This window comes from Heloderma suspectum, chromosome 3 (genome assembly GCF_057233095.1).
Source record: "Heloderma suspectum isolate Gila_16-S chromosome 3, 16-S_ref, whole genome shotgun sequence".
In the NCBI taxonomy this organism is placed as follows: Eukaryota; Metazoa; Chordata; class Lepidosauria; order Squamata; family Helodermatidae; genus Heloderma; species Heloderma suspectum.
In genome coordinates, this window is record NC_139460.1 from 260470954 (window position 1) to 260494246 (window position 23293).

At 46.4% G+C, this 23293-nt stretch overlaps 1 protein-coding gene across 1 annotated transcript in view; it reads left to right on the forward strand.

Annotated features, from left to right (window-relative positions):
- LOC146351100 (solute carrier family 2, facilitated glucose transporter member 9-like) overlaps positions 1 to 20293 on the forward strand; it is a 25706-nt gene extending 5413 nt beyond the window's left edge. Inside the window, exons 2-12 of the mRNA XM_084846526.1 lie at positions 928 to 1026; positions 1310 to 1470; positions 2999 to 3123; positions 3614 to 3759; positions 5273 to 5405; positions 6233 to 6420; positions 7605 to 7715; positions 12012 to 12113; positions 12627 to 12702; positions 15179 to 15306; positions 17559 to 20293. Coding sequence (XP_084702652.1) covers positions 928 to 1026; positions 1310 to 1470; positions 2999 to 3123; positions 3614 to 3759; positions 5273 to 5405; positions 6233 to 6420; positions 7605 to 7715; positions 12012 to 12113; positions 12627 to 12702; positions 15179 to 15306; positions 17559 to 17804 — 1515 coding nt within the window. The 3' untranslated portion in view covers positions 17805 to 20293. The remainder of the gene's footprint in view (positions 1 to 927; positions 1027 to 1309; positions 1471 to 2998; positions 3124 to 3613; positions 3760 to 5272; positions 5406 to 6232; positions 6421 to 7604; positions 7716 to 12011; positions 12114 to 12626; positions 12703 to 15178; positions 15307 to 17558) is intronic.
- The last annotated feature ends 3000 nt before the right edge of the window (positions 20294 to 23293 follow it).

Genomic DNA, 23293 nt, shown 5'->3' on the forward strand with positions numbered 1-23293 from the left:
TCCCACTTTCAAAAAGATTGGAGATAAGCTGTAATAGAAGGAAATGGCGTGATGTCGGCAGTGTGTAAAGGTGACATTCAGCCACTAGATGGTGCTGTTTCATTGAATATATAGAGCATGACAAGACGGGAAGTTTTAAATTCCAAATCGCATGTTGCCATCTAAAGGAGCCCATGATAAATCCAGAAAGACTCCGGAAGAAGAAATCCCTGGTAAGGATGCAGGACTTTTGCTTAATGTAGAGAAGCCCAATGTCCAGGGCCCTGCAGCCCAGGGGCCCTTCAAATGACCACTCAGAAAGTGGCAGGTGATCAGGGCAACAGAAGCAAGCTCCATTTTATACCTGCACTGATGCTGGTGCTATCATTTAAGCGAGGTTAAAATGCAAAACTGTGCATGCTCAGAAGATTTTTTTCAAAATCAGAGTTGCCAAACAGAAATGTAAAAGCTGTTGGGCAGCATGCTGGTTGGGCAGGGAGAAGAGAAACGTGAGTTGTGTGCTTCGCAGCTGAAGCAATAGAGCATGGCCATCTAAAGCCTCCCCCTGCCCCCGATCATTAAGTCCAGGGTCTAAAATGACCTAGTTGAACCACTGTGTTCTCATCAACTTCTCTTAAAGGGCTGTGTAAATTCTTCTGTAGATCTTACTGAGCTCAAATCCCTTAACACTGGAGCAAACTTAGTTGTGACCAGACTTGTTTCGTGCTGGCCTGCAAGTTGCTTCAGTTTTCCAATCCTCTAAGCATCCTTGCAGCTGCTCATCTGTCGCCTTTGGAATTTTTCAGCACTATTTTGAACCACTGACATAGGTTGCTTCACCAATGTAGAGAATCTAGGGCAACTCTTGAAGATAAAATGAGACGTTTGGGATGTCTCATGATCCATTTCCATCTCCTCCTTGTCTGACATGCATTTTGTCTCTCCCAGCACCTCACCTTCCCACTGCTTGCTGTCACCCTCCTGTCATCATTTGGATCCTCCATGCTCTATGGCTTCAATCTGGCTGTGGTGAACTCTCCAGCAGCGGTAAGATTGGGATGGGAAATGATGCGTTGCACACCCGCCATCCTGGCTTCTTCTAAAACACACACACACACCTCTGTTGGTAGAAGAGGTCCTCTTCCCACTTCCTGGACTGAAACGCCATGGTGAAGTGAGCCTCTTTTTTTCCTCCCCAGTATCTCACGTTGGTTGACACCCTCCAATCCAGACTTCATGAGGCTTCCGCTGTGGTTAACTCTGATAATGGTGGATGTGGAGTTAAAGCTTTGACAACTTTCTCCCCATGCTGAACCTTTCTCCTTTGCAGCACATCAAAGCCTTCTATAATGCAACGTGGTACCGGCGTTATGGCCAGGGCCTGGCCCCAGGGCCCCTCACACTCATGTACTCGCTGACAGTCTCAGTCTTTGCCCTGGGAGGCTTGATGGGATCCTTTCCCGTGGGAATGCTGGTAACCCACTATGGAAGGTAAGAGCAATGGCAACAAGGCAGTAATTCTCCAAGTCTGAGCGTGGCAGCAGAGATGTGCCGATAGATTCATCACACTGCTGAGCATTATGCCATGTGTAGAATGTGGGGGAAAACAAGTGGGGCTTCCTCAGGGCCTCAGCAGAGTTTGGCACCTGCTGAGGCCCACACCACAACAGGGGCCTCACTGCCAACCCCAAGGCTAGATGTCAGTGTCAGGTATCCACTCCATTTACGGCTGCATTTACCTTAAACTAAGAATTTATGGCCACAGATGGCATACTGGATGTCATTTGCGTCCACAGTCAATACCCCTCAGCCAGCGATACAGCATGGCAGCCATATCGCTGGTGCTCGGGAGCCAGAGGATCTGGCCAAAGAGGATTCCGCAGGGAGGCAAGTGCTCCGTTCCGCCACGGACTCTGGGGAGTCGGATTCTTTAGAATCCGGCCTCATTGGGGTCCCCGGCGGAATTCTCCGCCATCCCTAGTTGAGGCTACTTGCTAAATCTTAACTCTACCATAAAAATGATTCCCATATGCTCTAGCAAACAACCCTTTCAGTTTAAGCTCCAGATATTGCAATAATCCTGCCAACTCTAAGGTTGCTCAGTGATCTACATCCTATTTGGCAAGTCAGCCTATCTCCAATTTACATGTGTTAGGACAGCCTTTCCCCAACCCAGTGCCATCCAGATGTGTTGGGCAACAGCTCCCATTATCCCCAGCCAGCATGATCATTGACCATCTAGAACATGACAGGTCAGCAGAGCACACATAAGGGAGCTCCACCAACCTGTCCCAGTCAAGAAATGGGCATTCCCACTTGTTTCAGGACCTCCTCTGGGAAGTGCTAAATCTCTGTTGCTCAAGTGGTGCGTCCCACTGGCATAACAGAATTGGTGGGACCCAGCACTCACACAACAGAATCTGCCAGGCACAAGAGAATCAGCGGGGGCGTAAGCACCCTGTTTGATTCCACCCTTTGATTTTCCTGAACCACATTGGGAGCTTAATTTGGTTAAAAGGTGATATGCAAATAATGGAAATATGTAAATGCAGTTGGGTCATCTAGGATAAACTTATTGCCATGACTGATCCACTCCTTTTGCCTTCCTCTTGACTTATGTCTTGGATTCAGCTGAGTTGAGGCTACTTGCCAGATATCAACTCTACAATAAGAACAATTCCCATATGCTCTAACAAGCAGTTTAAGCTCCGGACATCACAATAATCCAGCCAACAGGGATGTTGATCAGTGAACTAAACACATCTGGAGGGCACCAGGATGGGGAAGGATGTGTTTGGATATCGTAAAGCCATTCTAGTGGGACTCACAAAGGAGGAGGAATGCCATGCTCTGTTAAGGGAAAGGAAGGGAGGGGTTGCTGTGCTATGACAGTTTTGGGGATGCAAATTCAGTATTGTGCTGTACTGGAAAACAGAGTGTTCGGGGGACTGAGGGAGGAGAAAACAACATGGTAGGCTTTGGAACTTTCTGAAATTAAAACTTCTACAATCCCTACCAGGAATAGTACCTTGGTACGTAGCAACTTCCTGGTCCTCCTGGCTGGCATGTTAATGGGGTTCAGTCGGTACTTGGAATCACCTGAATTGGTCATCTTCGGACGTTTCATCACCGGCATTCACTCTGGTAGGAGACGCCACTCTGCTCAGCCTTTCCCTTTCATCTTTGTGTGTGGTCTAGGTGAAGCAGTGTCAGGTATCAGATTGCACCACTACTTAGTTCTCACAAACAATAGACGAGGTTGTAAACCTGTTTCCAGATTGTATCCTTTGGACCGCAAGTGGAGGTTTATCCTGGGCAGGTTTACTCAGAAGCAAGTCTTCTTGAGTTCAATAGGATGCAAAAATATTGAGCAGGCTAGGAAGCAACGCTTTTCATTTCCCCCTCCCTCCCAGCCTCTAACCTCACTATTTATCCCCTCTACCACCACCTCTTGACTAGTCCGGCCCCCACAGCAGCCATTATGTGACTATCTACATCCTCCATGGGAACCATTTTGTGCCCACAGCAGTTTCTCAAACTCCCAAATGTACCCATGCGTCCAAATAGGTTGGGGATCCTTGGTCTTGTCATTGCTGTCTCTTTTGCTAATGAAGTTCCTTATTTTTCCTACCAGGGATCTGTCTCAGTGTGGTGCCCATGTACCTGGGAGAAATTGCCCCTAAGAACCTTCGTGGATTTCTGGGCCTTGTACCAAGCATTTTCATCTGTCTGGGGGTCTTCTCTGCCCAAGTTCTGGGCCTGCCGGAGCTGCTGGGGGAGGTGAATGCTTGTGCCCCCACCCTCTGCCTGGAATGGGTCAGGACATCGTAAGAAGTGCCAGTCTAGGGGTGCCATTTTCTATCACGAAGCCTTCTCCTACCAGTTTAGAAGAGGCAGGTGGACTTTGCCTTCTTAAACCCAAATATGCTGTTATGTGCTCCCCACTTCTCCGAGCGGAGAAAAGTTCCTGCGTCAATGCTTATTACCCAGGTTTTGTTCCCTTTGGGAGGAGAGATGGCCAGAGACTTAAAGCATTTCTATGATATGTGAGTTTATTTACAAATATACAGCTTGACTGTGGATGGAGTAGATGGTCCATCGCTCCTACAAATAGCAAATCACTGCTCACACATCAGATCTCCAGAGAGGGACACCTGGGCATACCCATGTGCTTTCAGCTAGGGGTGAGAGACTCAGCAAGGTTGACATTTGTCAAGATTCTGCTGTTTTAATCTCTGATCTCATTTGGTTCATTCCCAAATGTGAGCTTTTATTTTTATTTTTTTGAATTAAAAAAGTGTGCATTTTTAAAGTACACACCCAAAATGCACACTTTCCCTCAGAGACAAAAGCATAAAAATGTGCATTTTTTAAAAAAAAAGAAGAAGTGCAGTTTTTGAACACGAATGCAAGTTTGGGAACTTGCAAGCTATTCCAGAAAATTACACATCCATTCACAAATTTGGGGTAAAAACAAAGCCAAATGAAATGTTCACTCATCCCTACTTACAGCTCCTAGCCCTTTCTCACTCTTTCCAAACTGTAGATTCTCTGTCTCCCTGCCCCCATAAGTTCATCACACACACACACACACTTTAGACAGTCAGCCCCGTAGTTGGGGGCGGGGCGGGGTGGACACAAGTCATCTTCACCAAAATGGCTCTCATCCTCCAGAGGGGTATTCAACTATTTCCTATCCATTCTGGACCATTTACCTCTAATTTCCCTAACAAAAGATGTGTCTGACCATTGAAGAACTTGAAGCAGTCACTCAGCACCCCCTTAACCCTCTCTTCTCCAAATCCCAAACTCTTTTGCAGCAATCAGAAAGCAAACCCATGCCGCTGCTGTAAGAATCTGCACTAACCATTCTATAAGATAAAAAGTCTCTGCCATCGAGGGAAAAGGAACCAACATCAAGGATCATGTTGAAGACAGTGGGGAGGAACAGATTTGGGGTAGGAGGGAGGAGTTCACTGTTAGGGTCACCCTCTTCTCTACCCATGCACACACCCACACACCCAGTCAATAATTTTGTCACACCCAAATAGCCACCATTCATTTCCTTGTTTGTGTTTTGAAATGTTTCCCCTTCCAGTTTCTGTAGTTTGGCCTTCAGGTCTAGGTTTCCCAAGACAGTCAGGGAGAAAAGGAAGGCGGAAAAAGGGGAGGAAGGACAAAAGGCTATAGAAAAGGAGTCGTTTAATACACAAAGTCTCTTGTGTTTCAAGCCTGTGTGTGCTCCTCTTTGCCAGGAGCAAGCTCCCCCAAATCCCTCCCACTCTCTTTCTAGGATGCCTACTGGCCTCTCTTCCTCTCTGTGGTGGTGGTTCCTGCCTTCCTGCAGCTGTTGCTGCTACCCTGGTTTCCCGAAAGCCCCCGCTACCTGTTTATTGAAAAGAATAATGTCCATGGAGCTACCAATGGTGAGTGGGGCGCCCCCTGCTGCTTGCCTCCCAGCAGTGATGGACAAGGTTTGGTCTGGGACACACCTGCCCTTCCCATGCCCAGATCCAGGAATGAGTCAGGCCCCACCTTCTCCTACTCACTCCAAACTTTCAGCAGAGTAGATCAGGATAAGAAGCCAGTTTCATATGGCCAGCGCTGATGCCCTGCTGGTTTAAAAAAAGCCAAACAAACAAGAAAAACACCCAGCAGCACCTGCTTTCTTCACTCAAATATCTCAGTTTGGCATAGAGAACCAGAGGTGGTATTGAAGTTGCATTGAAAGGTGTCCTGACTTGAGATGAGAATCTGAGCCAATCCTTCTCCTTGTCATTGGGCAATATTGTGGAAAATGGGCCAGTTTAGTTCTTGATTCATTCAAATGGAATTCTCACCCATCCCTATCCAGAGGTCTTTATTTGTACTAGTGGCTTGATGGGAAGATGCCCTTCCCTTGATCAGGGCTGGCCAGCGTCTGTAGTTCTAGAGGCCCCTCTTCTCTCCAGAGTAGCCCAGGAATGGTCTTTCTGGCTCAATAATAAAACTGGCACCATCTAGCAGGAAGGGATTCACAGTTATGGGGCACGCATACTTAACCACAGAATTAGGTGCAGATCTGTACATTTACATATTACATCCAAAATCCAAAAGAGAGAGATAACATTACAACGTGGGATCTTTGCATCTTACCACTTGAAAATATCTTTGGTATGGCCCTCAGGGGGCAGAAAGCTTTGCTTTGGAGGCTACATGCAGCCCTTGAGTTGTCAGTTGTCCCAGAATATTCTCGTCCAACTCACCCTTACAGCACTGCGCTGGTTCCTTGGCGAATACAATGTGCAGGATGTGATTGAAGAGATGCAGGAGGAGAAGTGTTCACTTGCCTCTGTGGAGACTGTGTCTGTGTTGCATCTGCTATTGGATCGCTCCGTGCGATGGCAAGTGCTCTCTGTTGTGGTGATCAATATGGGCATGCAGCTCTGCGGAACTGATGCGGTAAGGGCTGTTGGGCTGAGTCCTCTGCCCCAGGATCATCAGCAATGCCTCTTTTTGCTCCCCGTCTTTTACCTCCTACATCAGGGGTGGGAACTTTGTTGCCTTCCAGATGTTGGACTTAGGGATGTCTGTTGCTGGGGAATCTGGTTCTTTTTTTGTTCGATGGACTTCCACGGCAAGTATGACTCAATTTGCATCTGCGGGCCAAGCTGTGGGCTTTGCCCCAAACTCCAGAAACTTTTTTGCACATTTGGGTTTTTTTCCCCCCAAAATGTGTGCTAATTATGGACAAATTTGCACATATTATGGACAAATTTGTGCAAATTGAGCTGTAATTTGTGCAATTGAGCCATAATTTGTGGAAAATGTTCAGAAATTTGTGCAAATAGCAGAACCTTCCCCCCAAATGCACAAATGTCTCAGAAAATCTGCTGACTGGCCTGACTAGCTGCAGATTGAGTCAATTCACAGCAGGAGCAGAAATAAAGTCTAGAGGGCTGAGCCTAGGAAAACGCGTTGAATTCCACCTCCCAAATGGATTTCTCTGACATCCCTAGTTGGACTGCAGCATCCATCAGCCCTAGCCAGCATAGCCAAAAGCAAGAGATGATGGGATTTGCAGTCCAACACACCTGGAAGGCCACAAGTTGCCCATCCCTGTCCTGAATCTTCAAGCTCAATGATGTTCCTACCTTGCTGTTCCATTCCTCTGTTTAAATCTGTAGTTGTATTCCTCATCTGAGCTGTCAGAAGGAAAGAGGAACAACTGGGGTAGGTTATGCTCATCACAAAATATATTAATTGTGTCTTACATCAGGAATTTAGAATGTTAAAATGGTATCATTCATTTTCCCAATAACCCTGTGTGGTAGATCACGAATTTTTCAAGTGGGGTACAGGACAAGGAAACAGTGACATGCCCACTGCTTATTTTGCTTTGAACTCAGACCCTCACACTGTATTTATTAGAACCCACTGTTTGTGCTGAGAGAGTAGGCAGAAATAATCTATGGGGGCTTACAGTCAGACAGACACTCAGACAGACAAAGTCTGCATCAGTTCCATAAGTCTCCTGATTTCCAGTAGAGCTGTCCCCTTCCCAAGTGATATGAAGAGTTACCCTGATGTGGAGACAATACAAACCAAGCCTACTGCTGCTCATGACTTCTCCTCTTCATTGACAGATCTGGTTTTACACAAATGCCATTTTTGAGAATGCCGGCATCCCTGACCCAGAGATACCCTACACTACGGTGGGCACTGGTGCAATTGAGGTTGTTGCTGGCTTGATAGGCGTAAGTGTGTAAAGTTCTGGTTGGGGTGTGCCTTGTCCTTAAGGGGGCATTGTTCTTATGCCCTCAGTTGGGCTAGGGGAATACACTTGTATGAGCTTTTTATGAGATGGGGCAGTCATCTCCTACCACACGATCAGGACTTTCCGATGATTAGGACACACCTGTGGTTCCCTCAGGCTGCTCTCCACCATTCTTCAGCAGGGTGGAGAGGGCCCACAACTGAGCAAGGCTGCTGTGCCTCTGAACATCTAGGCTTAATGTTTACCTATTTGCACCAATCAAACAAGGGGCATTCTGGGTTTGTTAATCCATCTGGATACATGGGGTGCATTGGTGTCTGTGTGAATGGCTAGAGGATGGCTGGATGCAGGCATGTGGTGTGTGCCTGGTGTGAGAGAGAGAGAGAGAGATCGAGCATGTGTCTGTGGGTGATGATCCGGGGAGGGGAGAAAGACAGTATGACTGTGGATCCAGAGTGAGAGAGAAAAAGAGAGAGGCAGGAATTACTTGGCTGGCAGAAGGGGTGAGGAGAAAAAGAGTTTACGTGCTATAAAAACAGGTTTCTGTTGGCCCTGAAAACTGTTGTTTAGTGTGCTGGGACTCAGGCCCCACCGCTGCTGCTCAGTCTTTGGGGCAGGTCACTTGTCCTTTGTGACTAGCCATGCCTCCCGTGGCAGGTATTTTGTGGTGGTACCCAGAGTGGTTTCTCAGATTGCCCATGGGCCCAAAAAGATTGCCTATCCCTGATCTAGGACAGAATGAGATAAGAGAGTAGCTGTGAAACGAGGAGCCCACTCCATCTTTGCTCTGTTTCTCTCTCCGTGTTTTTAGGCCAAAGTGACCTCCACTGGGCAGAAAGGATTAGTTCTGGGTTAGGGGGAGTCTAGAAAGCAATGGATTGGTTATAGCAGAGAAACCTGGATGAGAGCCAGAGAGGATTCTAGGATCAAAACCCATCAGCTGAAGGCATGGACAAATTGAATCATGCACCAAAAAGCCTAAAAATTGTAAGTTAAGTTGCCCATCTTAATTTCTGCATCATGTAAGCAGTAAATGCATATTGTGCTAATTTAGAATTTAGCTTCCATACATCCATGCTTTCCCTTGGTCCTCCAGTCCCAATGCTCTACTTCTGTAGGTTGTGAGGAATACTGGAGCTTGGGTCAGTAAGTGTTACATCAGTTTTTTATAAGATACATGTTGTTAGGTTCTGGAGAGCTTATATTACGCTGCAGAGCACAATTAAGATGGCCACTTATGCATCTCCAAAAAAGAGGAAATGCATCACCCAAAAAGAGGACACCAATTTGTATAGCGTTTGTGTATGCTTATATTTATAGATGCAAATTTAGAAATAATTACTATGATTTTAATAGAAATACAATACTTCACACCCTAGCAGGTGGGAAACCGACTAGGGTGACATGCTGTGTCTGCTCAGCCTGCCATCCAGATGCTAAGGGTTGATGGGTGGGCTGGTCACACAGTTCACAGCAGTTGTGAGTTTCATGGAGAATAAGAAATTGTGTGTGTGTGTGTGTGTGTGTGTGTGTAAAAATGTATAAACTGGATGCGCTACTGGTGGCCATTTGTTTTGTTGTGGAGTGCTGTCATGCGCGTCACATCGCCTACGTATCGGCTTATTCGAATAAGAAGTAAGCAACTGGTTCTTTCACAGTGAAGTGCCTGTGGGGTTCCATGTTGTCACTGCCTGGTCCTAGCACTCTCCACTCTGCTCCGCTCCCCTCCCCTCCCCTTGCCTTGCCCAGCATGCCAGCCAGAAGAAAGTTGTTCATTTGCCCTCAACACTCACTAGATGTACTGAGCCAGTAGTTGTCCTTTCCTTCCAGCCCTAGCTATGTCTCTTCTGCGCTGCTCCTGCAGAGTGAGTGGTGGCAGTGCATCAGACATGGCAAAGGGAGAATGAAAAAAGACCGCTTAGAAGGGCTTCCCAGCTGTGTCTCGTCCTCCCCTGGAGGAAGGTTCAAAGGAGTGAGGAGGAAAAGGCAGCAAGCAGGATGATTGGCAGAGGGGAGCTTGGTTCTGTGTGTTTCTTCCTCAAGTGGGTAACCTGTGAAGCAGCCCTTAGGCTGCGATCCAGTACACACTTACTTGGGAGTATGCCAGTGGGACTCACTTAAACACAGTGGAACCTTCTTCTGAGTGGACATGCATAGGATTGTGCTGTTAGAACTATTCTCTACATTTAAAGGAAAGACATGCACAGGAGTGGGGTGTTTCTGTCATGATTCGGGGGTGGGGGTGGAATAGGAGAACCAATCTCAGCATTATCTCATAAATTCAAGGATCCAGTCACAGTGCAGAGTTAGTCACAGACTGCTTCTCTCCCCGCCCCCTGGTGTCTTGTACATAAGGGATGGGCAGAAGGTAGATCTCTAGACGTTTTGGACTTCAGCCCCCAGCATACTAGCAGGGACTTCAGGGAGTTGAAGTCCAAAACATCTGGAGATCTACATTCTGCCCACCCCTGATGTACATTACTCCTTCCCTTTCTCTCAGTAAAAAGGGTAATCAGTGGCATCTCCTATCTGTGTAGAGTGACTCATCAGTAACACCAAAGGACAGAAGTAATTTATTAAGTAAACAGCTTGTTTCCCACTACTGGAAGCCATTTGTAGCCCTGAGAATTTGGCTTGGGAGATGATTCAAATGGACTCTCAGAATTATTGTTAATAGCCCATAGGTTTGCATGGACTACAGATAGGTAGAACAATGGCTTTTGAGAGGTGCATTTAACTATACCAGTAGATAACCTACAGATTTGCTGGGCACATCCAATGTGGAATTTTTGTTTGCTTGCTCTTGTTAGAAGTATACATCACATAAAAGTCCTGTACCTAATGCATCTTGAGGCTACCTTCTTGTCACAGGGGTGTTCTCTCCAGCTGTCACCATCCCTTTGATTCCAAATTTCAGCATGGCTGGGACAACTTTCTAGCCGGATATCACCCAGGGCTGTCAATGCCGGACCTGTGCCTCTCCCTGTTGCACAAACGCATAGCTCTCCCACCCACAAACCGCCTTTGCTGCCCATCAGCAATGCCTAACTCCGGCAAGCTCATCGCTCCATCAGCCTGATTGCTCCTGAGTGCCGACAAAAACGGCCCCCAATGGATGCACTGAGGTTGGTTATAAAATTACAGGCATTTGTTCTGCTGTCAGCAGCTTTCCTGCCTTGGCCTCTTTCTGGCAGCTTCTCCCCCCCCCCCACCATCCTGGCAAACACGGACTCCTGGATCCCAGGACACCTCCTCCTTTCTTCTCTCAGCCCCCAATCCTCTCCCACAGCTAGAATAGGGCCAGGGTCCTGCCTCCTAGGCCAAATGTAATCTGCTAGACTCCATTCCTCTTCCAGGCATGGAGATCCACAGCTGCTTGTGTGTGAGCCCCCTTTCCATCAGTTTTAATCAAGCAGGCCCCTCTCTTCTCCCAGAACTGAGCCAAGGTGTTCTGCTTCTCAGCACCACCTGCCCCCTAGTGTACTAGGTGAAAGGCCCTTCCCAAAGCTAGAAATAAAACCAAGAACCTACACTCCTATTAGAAATAGGAATATATAATTCAGAAGAGTTGGTGTTTCCATTATTCCCTCACTAGACCCCATTCTCTTCCTAGCTCTGGAGACCAAACCCAGAATTTTTAGAGGTCAGCATTCCAGCCCCATTACATGGGCCGTGCAATGAGGTGTCCTGCTTTAGTGCACTCTCACTTTAGCTGATGTCTCTCTGTGCAGTAGTATTGTGTCTGCTACCCAATAAACCTGCCTGCATCTCTCTGTGTCTACAAAGAGACACACATAAGAGACACACAGCAGTGTAGTGGCAAATTTTGAAGTGGAGGCACTCATCATGACGGTCCCTGTAGCCACACCCCCAAAGAGAGTCCATAAATCCAGGCAGCTGTGTTGATCCATTTCAACAAACCAGTTCTAGCAGTTTTCCTCTCTATCAGGAGCAGGTCTTTTGTAAAGCTGTTGGGTCTTAATGGTCCATTCAAGACCAAGAGACTCTAATATACTTTGCTTTACAACAGGGAACAATATATTGTTGGTGGAAAAATTCATTCACCCTCCCCCTTCCCCCAGGTACTGTGAGGATTGCAACTAAGCTCAGAGGGAATAGGGAATTCTGAGGAGGGTGGCAGATGATATCAGAGTCCCTGGAAATCAAAAAGTGCTGGTGCTGCATCCCTGTGAACCCTGGCCTTCCAGTACACCACTGGAGAGACACACATGCAGACAGCTAATGTCCCCTCTACTAAAGCACTTTTCTTTTATAGTGCTTCACCATTGACAAGCTGGGACGTCGCCCTCTCATTGTAATTGGTTTCTCCTTCATGGGCATTTGCTGCATAGGCATCACCCTGTCCCTGGTGCTACAGGTAAGAACATCCCCATGCACATGGCTACACCTGTGGACCTGGGTTAATAACAAAATCTTTGCAGTACCACTCCAGAAGATTTGATTTCGTGCATCAGTTCAGGCTGTGGTTGTGGCGGGGGGGGGGGTGTCCTCAGGAGCCTAGTAGGTGAAATTAGTGCAAATGTTGATGTGACTTCGCCTACTGAAGAGAGGATGAAAGAGAATCCTACCATCTCTGCAATACTGATGAAAATATGTGAAGATGAAACCGAAGAGCATCAGGCGAGTTATGGAGCAGGAGGGGAGACTGGAGAAGCTCAGAGCTGGGATACCCAAGTGCTGTGCATCACTAGCTGGAACTGTGCTGCCCAGCTAAACAAGGAGAACTGGATTGAGATAGCTAGCAGTTTGCAGACTGCAGCAGTAGGGTGCAGATCTGGTGTAGTGGTGGAATCTGGGAGTTGGGAGTAAGAGAAAAGTACCCATTTGTACATTGTGCTAACTCTTTCAACAACCTCCTGTCCTCCTGCAGGCAACTGTGACCTGGATGCGTTATGTCAGTGTGGCGTGTGTCATTGGGATCATCGCAGGATTCTGCATGGGACCAGGTGGGTTCCTAGTGCCAGTAGGAGGTATCCAAGGAATACCAGGATGACAAAGCTGCTATTCAAGCTTATTGGGCCCCAGCAGAAGCCTGCAGGGCCTGAGACCACAGAGGTCTGGACTGAAGGCCTCCAGCCCTTCTGTGGTTGAAGATCCCAAGAGCAGGAGCATGAAGGACTGGTTTTGAGAAGTGAGCTCATAAAATGCAGAATAATTTGGGCTCTTGAGTTGACGAAATGAGTGATGGTGAGTTTTCTTCTTGTGAATGTCCTTGCTGTTTTTGTTTTTGTTAGACCCACTTGAAGTCATTATGAGAATATGGAGTTGACTGTGGGAGTTTTGAACATCCAGAAAATCATGGTCCGCAGCAGGACAGTGGCAGGGAGCTGAACCTATAAGTCACCTGTCATACTCTAAAAGTGGTCATATGCAGTGGAGGCTGGTGGCTGTGGTGTCAGTGGGACGGTAAATCCACCCCGAGTTTTGGTCAGAACCAGTCAGAATTCTAAAGGAGTGTCACACCTTGGATAGCTCCTTTAGAGTTCTGACTGAAACCCGGAGCAAATTCACTGCCCCACTGACATCGGAGCCACCAGCCTCCACAGGTGATATGTGAATCGCCTGTCAGAGTTCTGAAGTGCTTCTGCTCTTTTACTTTGGGTTGCAGGGCCAATTCCTCTGCTTGCTGCTGCTAACGAAGAGGCGAAAGCACAGCACTCTAAATATGATGGACGAGGTGGCTGCTGGTTTACCCAATTGATGTATTAGTGCAGCCGCCAACAGATCCATAAGTCATTGTCGGCCCAGAATTTATTCGCTGTAATTACATCTTTAATTAGGATTTTAATGGCTCATTGTTCACAAACAATGATGAATCTGACTTTTAAAATAAAAATATCTCTCTTCCCACTCTGGGTGATCTGTGAGCAATGCTCAATCAAGGTTTTTTTTCCCCTTAACATTCCTTCAATGGATTTTAAAAATTATTTTTAGGAAGCTGTTCTATATACTCCTGAAAGAAAGATGTGCTGCTTAGATTGCCACAGGATAAAGAGAGCAGATCTTGGAGCACTAAGGAAAATAGTATTGTTAGTTTAAATGTTCCTATTCCGTAGGCACAGGGCTTGGGTCCTGTGCAGAGTAGCTGCTTCCGTTAAAGAAGTCTCCATTCTTAGCATCATGTTATTATCCTATTGTGGTAGTATCCTATTGTGCCCATGAACTCGCAGGAGTGACTGCTTGCGCAGTGGGGCTTTTATGCTTCTAAAAATAAGCCAAAACAAGTAGAAATGCTCATTTCCAAAATGGGGCAAGTCAGCAGAACTCAGAAGCTCCACTAATCTGTCCTGATATGCAAACAAGCAGAAGTGCTCGTTTCTGGGGTTAGTTTTGGAAGCGCTAAAGCCCCATCAAGCAAGTGGCCATTCTTGTCAGTGCAGTGGCTCTGCTGGTGGTGGTGCAGCCTCTGGACCCTGGAGCTGAGCTGAACTGGGGAGCAGTTTGGTGAACAACTTTCATGGCCTTTGTAAAGCACCCCACCCCATTTTCAACAATTGGAGGGGTGCTCAAAAAGGTGCGGAAGGGTTAGTGGACAGGGGAAGAGGGACCATGTCCATGTTGCCTCAGCAACTAGGCTGACAATCCTGTTTTGCTGTGCTGCAATAAAGTTACATTGCCGTCAGCATTAGTTGCACCAGAATGTGCACTGGAATATGCATTCAAGCGCACATCCTTCTGGGAGCACAATAGTGCAGAGAGACAAGGTCCAGCTGGTATGCATTCGAATGAACATTCAAGTGGGGATATTGTCTATCCATCTTGAATTGATCTCAGTGGGATGTGTGCATGAATAAACATTCCAGTCCTGGTGTACCAAGGGCTCGATTGGTGCAATGCTGCTTCATTCATTTAACCTTTCTGATGTCACCATGTAGCCAAATCTGATTTGTTCTGTGACATCATCACCTTTACAGCAGCATCTGTGATTGGCTGGGATCACATAACTGAATTTATCTATGTCTAAAATTTGTGGGAGAGGGAATGGTGGCAAAGCAGCAAGAGATTGCCTGTACACGGGTGTGTAAAAGTGGACCTTGGGGGGCTTGGGGAATGCTTCTTGCACCCTTTTAATGTATACTTTTTGCCTTGAGAATATTTGAGGCAAAGATTTGGCACAGCTCTACCTGACCGGCTTTTTGCCTGCACGGGTCCTGTTCCAGTTTTTCCCTGCACAGGGCAATGATATATAAATGTCCCCTCTTGTGCCAACCATGTTTTTCTAATCCTGCTGTAAATCACAGTCTTTGGGAAATCCTAATATTTTTCCAGTTGCTTCTTCCAACACACACTGAACCATCCCTAAAGAGTTACTTTCAGGGTCCAGTTCTGTTAGTATCCTGGCAGCCTGGCCCCACTGATAGGGACTCAAACTAAAAGCCCAGCTTGGCCTTTCTGGTTCTGAGTACTGCCTTTCTCTTACAGCTGGGGTCCCATTTTTGATGACAGCCGAACTCTTCAAGCAGTCACATCGGCCATCTGCATACATTGTGGGTGGCTCCCTCAACTGGCTCTCGAACTTCACCATTGGGTTTGTGTTTCCCTTTCTGCAGGTAATACTGGCACTGAGCGGGTGGTACAGTCCAGGGGCCAAATCTGGCCCACCTGGGGTCTCAATTCACCTCTTTGGGGTTCCCCAGATGGCCTCACACCCTTTCCCTTCTCCCCACACCCTTTTCCCTGACCACCAACCATGTGGAAGTTTCCCAGCTTTTGTGTAGTTTTTCCCCATTCTGAAAGGATGAAATGCTTCTCCCAAGGCTTACTTACTGGCAGTAAGCTACAATAGGTGGGAATTTTTTGTGTTTTGGCCCTGCCCCCTTTGCCCCACCCACCACTGGGATGCAGCCCTTGAGAGCTTCTCCGCAATGGAATTTGGCCCTCTGGCGGAAAGAGGTTCAATACCCCTTTCTGTCAGGAATGAATCTGAGCATGTGGAGATGTCTGGCAGCTCAGATTCAGAATGGGAACAGCCAGAACAGGGGGAGGCAACCTTCCTAGTGAGCCCAGATATGGAGAGACTTTCTTCCCAGGACCTTGACACCCAATTGGCACAGGCTGAACAGCTCCCCCATTCCTCCACCATGAGAATGCACGTTTAGAAGGAGGGGGGCCAAGGGCGTGACTTGAGGGACGAAAAGTTAGGAGCAGAGCTAAGATGCTCTGCCAGGTTGGCCACTCGTGGAAGCCAACATAGTAGGGAGCCACCCTAAAGGAGGGGCAACCCTGTGAAGCTAGTCTGGATGTGAAGTTCATGCCCAGGCTGCTGGCAACTTCTCTAACTTCCACTTCTCCTCTATTGATATTCATAGATGTGTGGATTAGCTGGTTCATTGCAGTCGGAGAGTTTCCTAGAATTTGCATTTGTAATGAAGCTAGTCATTAACCAATAAAGTAGTGTTAGCCTGGAGCTTTGCTTCCTGGAGTGTCTTGATTGCGAAGGAAGAGGATGGAGGAACGTGACACTGTCCAACAGGGATAAAGATTCTCATGCCATGTGGTGTTATTATAGAAGCCTCTACGACGGTAGTAGTAGTCTGCCAGGGCATAGTATGCATATTGGTCCTTGTGTTTGGCTCCTTCTAGCAAACAAGAGGGCTGAATGCTGTATCTCCTACATGACCTAGGAAGAAACTATCATTAACAGTAGGGGAGAGAGCTCCACAGGTACTGCATAGCTGAATGAAGCCTTTTCCAACCTGGTGAGCTCCAGGTGTTTTGGAGCACAACTCCCAGTGTTCCTGGCCATTGGCCATGCTGGCTGGGGCTGATGGGAGCTGGAGTCTAACACTTGGAGGGTGCCAGGGCACGTACCGATGACAAAGGTGGGGATGTCCACATGGTAGCAGCCCAGTTAGTACTGAAGCAAATGATGAGGGAGACAGCACTGAAGGGGGGGGGGGGCGTCTTTCCAGACCAGATACTGTAACTTGTACTGAGCTTCTAAGGGAGCACAAAGACCAGCTAGTGATCCTCAAATTACAGGGCAGAGAACTTGCAGCAAAACCCGGCTGGTCTTGACAGATGATTCCCTAATCAGATCACAAGGATGTACCAAACAGCAAACCAATTCCACCAAGCAGCATGTTTTGTAACTGACATTCACTGCCTCAAGACATGAAATCATTATGTTCTAAAAGTGCCGGGCTGTCTCTCATATAAGCAGTGCTAGGAGGCCACACTGGAGGAGGGGAAGGTCCCAGGTTTCCTGTTGCAGGGCCAGAAAAGGGTGCTGTACTCACCAGGGGAGCACTGCTATATGGTAAAGGGGTGTGTGTGTGTGTGTGTGTGTGTGCGCGCGCGCACGTGTGTGTGTGTGTAAAACTATGCCAATTCATGTCAGTCATAGAATATGAGCTTTCTGGGTCTACATTTGAGGACTATGTGATCTAGCTTGGTAAATCCCTCTGACTGCCTGAGGGAAATGTATCAAGAGGAAGGGGGAAAGTCTGTAGCTCAGTGGTAGAGCCCATGCTTTGCACACAAAAGGTACCACGTTCAATCCCCAGCATCTCCAGGTGGGGCTGGGAAAGACCCTTGACAAAAACACTGGAGAGCCACTGTCAACACAGTAGCTGGATGGACCAATGGTGTAAGGCAACATCCTGTGTTCCTACGAGGCCATGGATAGGGGGTTGTGAAGGCCAGGACTGGTACCTGAGATAATGGGGTCTGCTGCCGGGGTGGTGGAATTCTAAATACTCAAAATGCTGGTAGTTATTTTTTATTCCATTGGACCAACTGAATGTATGAGGACTGAGGAAAGCCTATGCGTGTCTTGACTCTACTCTGTTTCCATTCTCAGATGTCAGCTGGTGTCTTCTGCTATCTGGTCTTCTGTGGCATCTGCTTTTTGGTCGCATTGTATGTCTATGTCATCATCCCTGAAACCAAAAACAAGACATTTATGGAAATTAGCCACATGTTTGCCTCTCGCCACACCTTCCTCTCTAGCTTGCCAGACTTTGTCAAGATGACCAAGTTCAATGGGTATGGTGCCCTGGAGAACAGCTCCCTGGAATTCTCTGAGTCAGGATCCAACCTTCTGTGATGCTCCCCTGTTCACTATTTTGGGAGGCCATTCCAACTAGGAAGCCACCTTGGTGAGCTTTCTTCTGTCATTGGGCAAAAAGGGATGATAATATTGATTCTCTTCCTTTAGCTCCTTTCTTGCTGCCTGGCCAACAATACAAAGAGGGACTGGAGAAAACTTTGGGAAGAAGCATCTGATTTCAGACCCAAAGAGTCTGTCTCTGCCCCCCACCCCACCCCCAGCACTTGTGGGGCTCTTCAATTTCAACTCCTTACTTCCTCCTCCCCTGCCTTTCCCTGAGGGCTGGGAATCAAAAGAACTGTGTGACAACTATTTTCAGGAAACTCAGTCATCCTCTTTCCCATAAGACATTTATTTCATATTATTTCATTTATTATGGTTCTATACTGCCCAATAGCCAAAGGTCTCTGTGTGGTTTACAAAAATTAAAGCCTTCCAAATACAGTATAAAAACTATTTACATACAAACATAAACAGAGGAGCAGATATGAGATCTTAATGATATAGGGCGGGATACAAATGTTATCAATCAATCAATCAATCCACCCATCCATCCATCCATCCATCCATCCATCTATCCATCCATCCAAAACAAATTTAGAATGTTTTAGGGAGATCTGTTGGCCTGCTTCCAGATTTCTGTGGCCTGCAGCTATGCCCACATGATTGACAACAAGAAGGCACCCATGCGGTACTGCAACCAAACAGACATTAGAACGATGCTGGTAGACCAACATAGCACCTCTTTTGTAAGAGTGCCATGATATGTATACATCTCATGTGCAACTGTGCCCAACTTGCCCTAAAAGGCAAGGTAGAAAGAAATAAAATTAAAAAATAAAATAAATGCCCACTCAGCCATGGAATTACCTCCTAAAAAGACAAAAGCAATACAGTCCTGGGGTGTTCCATTCAACAACATTCAGGCATTCATAGGAAAACTCCACACCAAATAGGCCGCAACGTCGGTCCATACACAGCAGCAGCAAATACCACAAACAGCATGAACAGGTTGCAGCAACAACACATTTCCATCTACACCCATCTGCAGTGAGACTGCAAAGCCAAGATAAAAATCACATGCACAAAGACACACAGTAGCTACAGGGAGAAACAACACAGCTACACATACACATACAGAAGCACTCCAGGTATGTACGTGGAGCAAGAATGTGGTAGACCTTTGCACATCTTGTCTGCTGGGTGACAACAATGTATCATCTGTAGTTCAATGGTAGAGCCTGAGATTTGCATGCAAAAGGTCCCAAGTGCGGTCCTAGGCTTCTCCAGGTAGAGCTGGAGGAAAAAAAAAACCCATTGTAGGTAGTCATGAGCTGGAGCAGTTAACTGACTCAGTATACAACAACTCCATGTGTTCCTAAGCCCTGCCTGAATGACCAGCTTTACCATTGCAAGGAGACAAACAACAGATCTAAAACATGGAAGTTTGCAGACCAGATTTGTATGGTCCAATTTTAACAATACAGAATCGCTGGCATTCATACAGAACAGTGCAGCAACATACAGCATTGGTCTTCAATAAATGGTTCATGACCCACAACTGGGTTGCCACTCAACCTAAGATGGGTTGCACTCATTCCTGGTATAAGGCAGCAGTTCTGCTGCTGTCATTAAAATAAAATAAAGTGAGGTCCTGGCTGTGTGTCTCAGTGTGGGAAAGAGTGTGAAGGGAAGGAAATAAAATATATAAGAAACAAGGGAAGGGACTCAGAGCTCTGTTGACACCATTGTTCTTGGAGCTTACCCATCCTGCCTTGCTGCCTCTTCTCTGAGCTTGTGCACTATTTTCTTAGTGCTTCATCACCTCGAACTGTGGAGCAGGCACTATTATAGAAGAGAAAAGGGGGGCGGGGGCAGGGACGGGAATATCTTCTGTCTGTCATCATCTGACTGCAGAGGTATGGCAAAATAGGTGGGTCCAATGAATTCGTCTCTGTTGGAATTTTCTGTATGAAAAAATACTGTTTTCCAACTCCTAAGGGTTATGATAGGATGATTCCTGACATTATGACCTTCCCACTCTTTGGCACATGAGGGATCAGGTTATTTGAAGGAGCATCGCACCCATATGAACCTGCCTGAGCATTGCCTCAGAGGCCCTGCTCCTGGCCCCACCATGAGAACAAGTAGATTGGCAGACATGAATGACAGGCCTTCTCAATAGTGGCCCCAGGTTTGTGGAGCTCCCTCCCTATGGAAATGCATATGGCTCCTACTTCACTGGCTTTTAAATGGAACCTGAACACTTTTTTTATTTCAAACAGCTTTTTAGTATATTGTGGTGGTGCTATGTATTGTTTTAACAGCTGCTATTTTAATGTCATAATATTTTAGTGGGAGGGGGTTAGTTTTACATTGTTGTTTTATATTTGATGTACTGATTTGATGTATTATGGTTTTGATGTAAGCCAGCTTGGAAGGGTTTTACCCTGAAAGACAGGCATGTAAATCTTTTAAATAAATAAATCACCAACGTAGGTTTCACATTATAGGTATTTAAACACAGATTTAAGCTTCGCATGTGCAAACACCCAAAGCCACTGGGCAAATACATTTTGAATTTTATGGAGGAAAAAAGCAATGTGGAGAAAGGTTCTCCTAAGATGCTATTTGTTCACGCTGACTGAAAGATTTTGCAGTGAGTAACCACTAGATGTCCCTGTTGGTCAGTAATCTCAAGTGGATGCTTGGCTTGCACGGCTGTATAAATCTGAAAATTTAGGCTGGAATCCTACTTTATTACCCACCAGGAAGCAAAAGCTGTTGAACTCATTGGGACTATAAACTTCTGAGTAAACATGTTTAGGATCAGGCCATCAGAATGTCTGCTGATTTAGAGAGGGAGGCTTTGCTGGAATCCCAAGTGTTTAATTCCAAGGCTGTTGTCCAACTTTGCCAGATGCTACTGCTGGCTATGCTTCTGGGCAGTCACGTCAGAGATCTGATGGGATTGTCCATGGCCTGTGGGACAGAATAGCACCCCTTGTGGCCATACTTACATGCTGTTGCAATCTGACTGGATCTGGGCAAATTTGGCATAAGGCCATGATTTGGCCACACCTGTACTCTTGCAGCTATAATTGTTACTTAGAGCCACAACCTCAATCCTGAGAAAGTTGGGACTATGGATTTGTCCCATGGATTTCAACACAGCCCTTACATGTTTCTTCGGAGTGTGGCTCACGTCAGCAAGCATCTCCTTTCAGTCCTCTGGTGTCACATGCTTTGGGTTATTTTGAGCTTTGGCTCACTTCAGTATTTGCTGTTTAACCATTTGCATGACTCAAAAAGATCCATCTAAACTAGTAGCTTGCCTGTTTCTGGAAGCAAAACAGGTAGGAGCAAGAACATTTCTCTCTCTACTCAGGTTTAATGCTCCATGAGATTACTGCGTCCCCACGCTCCTGCCTGCCTGCAGCAATGCCGACACTGCGGGTGTGCATTGGGAATGACACCATGACCTGCAGTAAGTTTAGGCAATGACAGACAGTCTGAGGTCTGATGATTGTGTCTGCATCTTTTGCCAGGCTGTCAGGTGACCCCATCATGCTTGTGACTGACTTATGGTACATAAGAAGAGCCCTGCTGGATCAGACCAAGAGTCCATCTAGTTCAGCATTCTGTTCATGCAGTGGCCAACCAGCTGCCCAGGGAAAACCCACAAGCAGGACATGAGTGCAGCAGCACCCTCCTGCCCATGTTCCCCAGCAACTGGTGTACATAGGCGCACTGCCTCTGATTACTGGATGTAGCATAGAGGCATCAGGACTAATAGCTATTGATAGCCTTCTCCAGGAATTTGTCTAACTCCTTTTTAAAGCCATCCAAATTGGTGGCCATCACTACATCTTGTGGTAGTGAATTCTATATGCACTGTGTGAAGAAGTGCTTCCTTTTATCTGTCCTGAATCTCCCACCAATCGGATTCATGGGATGACCCCAGGTACCAGCATTATGAGAGAAGTAGAAAAATATCTCCCTATCCACTTTCTCCACACCCTGCATAATTTTGTACACCTCTATCATGTCTCCCCTTACTTGCCTTTTTTCTGAGCTAAACAATCCTTGCTATTGTAATCTTCCCTCATAGGGGAGTTGCTCCAGCCCCTTGATCATTTTAGCTGCCCTTTTCTGCCCTTTTTCCAATTCTACAATATCTTTTTTTTAGCTGCGGTTACCAGAACTGTACACAGTATTTGAAGTGTGGTCGCACCATAGATTTGTATGAAAGCAGTTGACAGTTTTATTGACAGTTTTATTCTCAACTCCCTTCCTAATTATACCTAACATGGAATTTGCCTTTTTTACAGCGGCCACACACTCGGTTGATATTTTCATCGAGCTGTCCACCACAACCCCAAGATCTCTTTCTTGGTCAGTCACTGCTCGCTCAGATTGCTTCAAGTTATGCTTGAAGTTGGAATTTTTTGCCCCAACATGCATCACGTTACACTTGCTTACATTGAACCACATTTGCCATTTGGATGCCCATTCTCCCAGTTTGAAGAGATCCTTTTGGAGCTCCTCACAGTCCCTTTTTGTTTTAACTACCCTAAATAATTTGGTGTCTTCAGTGAACTTGGCCATTTCACTGCTCACTCCTAATTACAGATCAAGCAATTTTTAAAATAAAATAAAAATAAATTATGAACAAGTTGAAAAGCATTGGTCCCAATACAGATCCCTGTGGGACCCTGTTATTTACATCCCTCCATCGGGAGAATTTACCATTTCTTCCTACTCTCTGCTTTCTGTTCTTTAACCAGTTACTGATCCATAAGAGGACCTCTCTTATTTCATGACTGCTAAGTTTGCTCAGGAGGGACTTTGTCAAAGCCTTTTGGAAGTCCAAATAAACAATGTCTACCAGATCACTCCTGTCTACATGTTTATTGACACTCTCAAAGAACTCTAAAAGGTTAGTGAGACAGGACTTTCCTTTGTAGAAGCCATGTTGATTCTTTTTCAGCAGGACTTGCCCTTCTATATGCTTACTATTTTATCTTTAACAATATTTTCAACCCATTTACCTGGAACTGTCATTAAGCTAACTGGTACCATAGCCAGTGGTGTAGTAGAGTAAGGGCTCACAGGATTGAAGCACTGGGGCTTTTTGATTAGCAGGGAAAATGACATCATCTGCCCAATCCTCGCAGGCTTTCTTGTTTCCTCTGAACATAGCTGAAATCCTCACAATAGGTGGGGAAGAAATGGATTTTCCCAGCAGTAATATATTGTTGTGAGCCATCCCTGTTATAATGCAAAGTGTTGTGGGATGGCTTGGTCTTGAAGGGGCAATTAAAACCCGTTAGATTTACAGAAGAGCAGCTCCAGGTGGAGATGAAAACTGTGAGAACTGGTTTTCTCAGCTGCCTGCATTTTTGGACTCTCCTTGGGGGCAGGGCTATGGGTACTACCATAATGAGCCCCTGCACTTCCACATTTACCACTTAACAAAACCAACC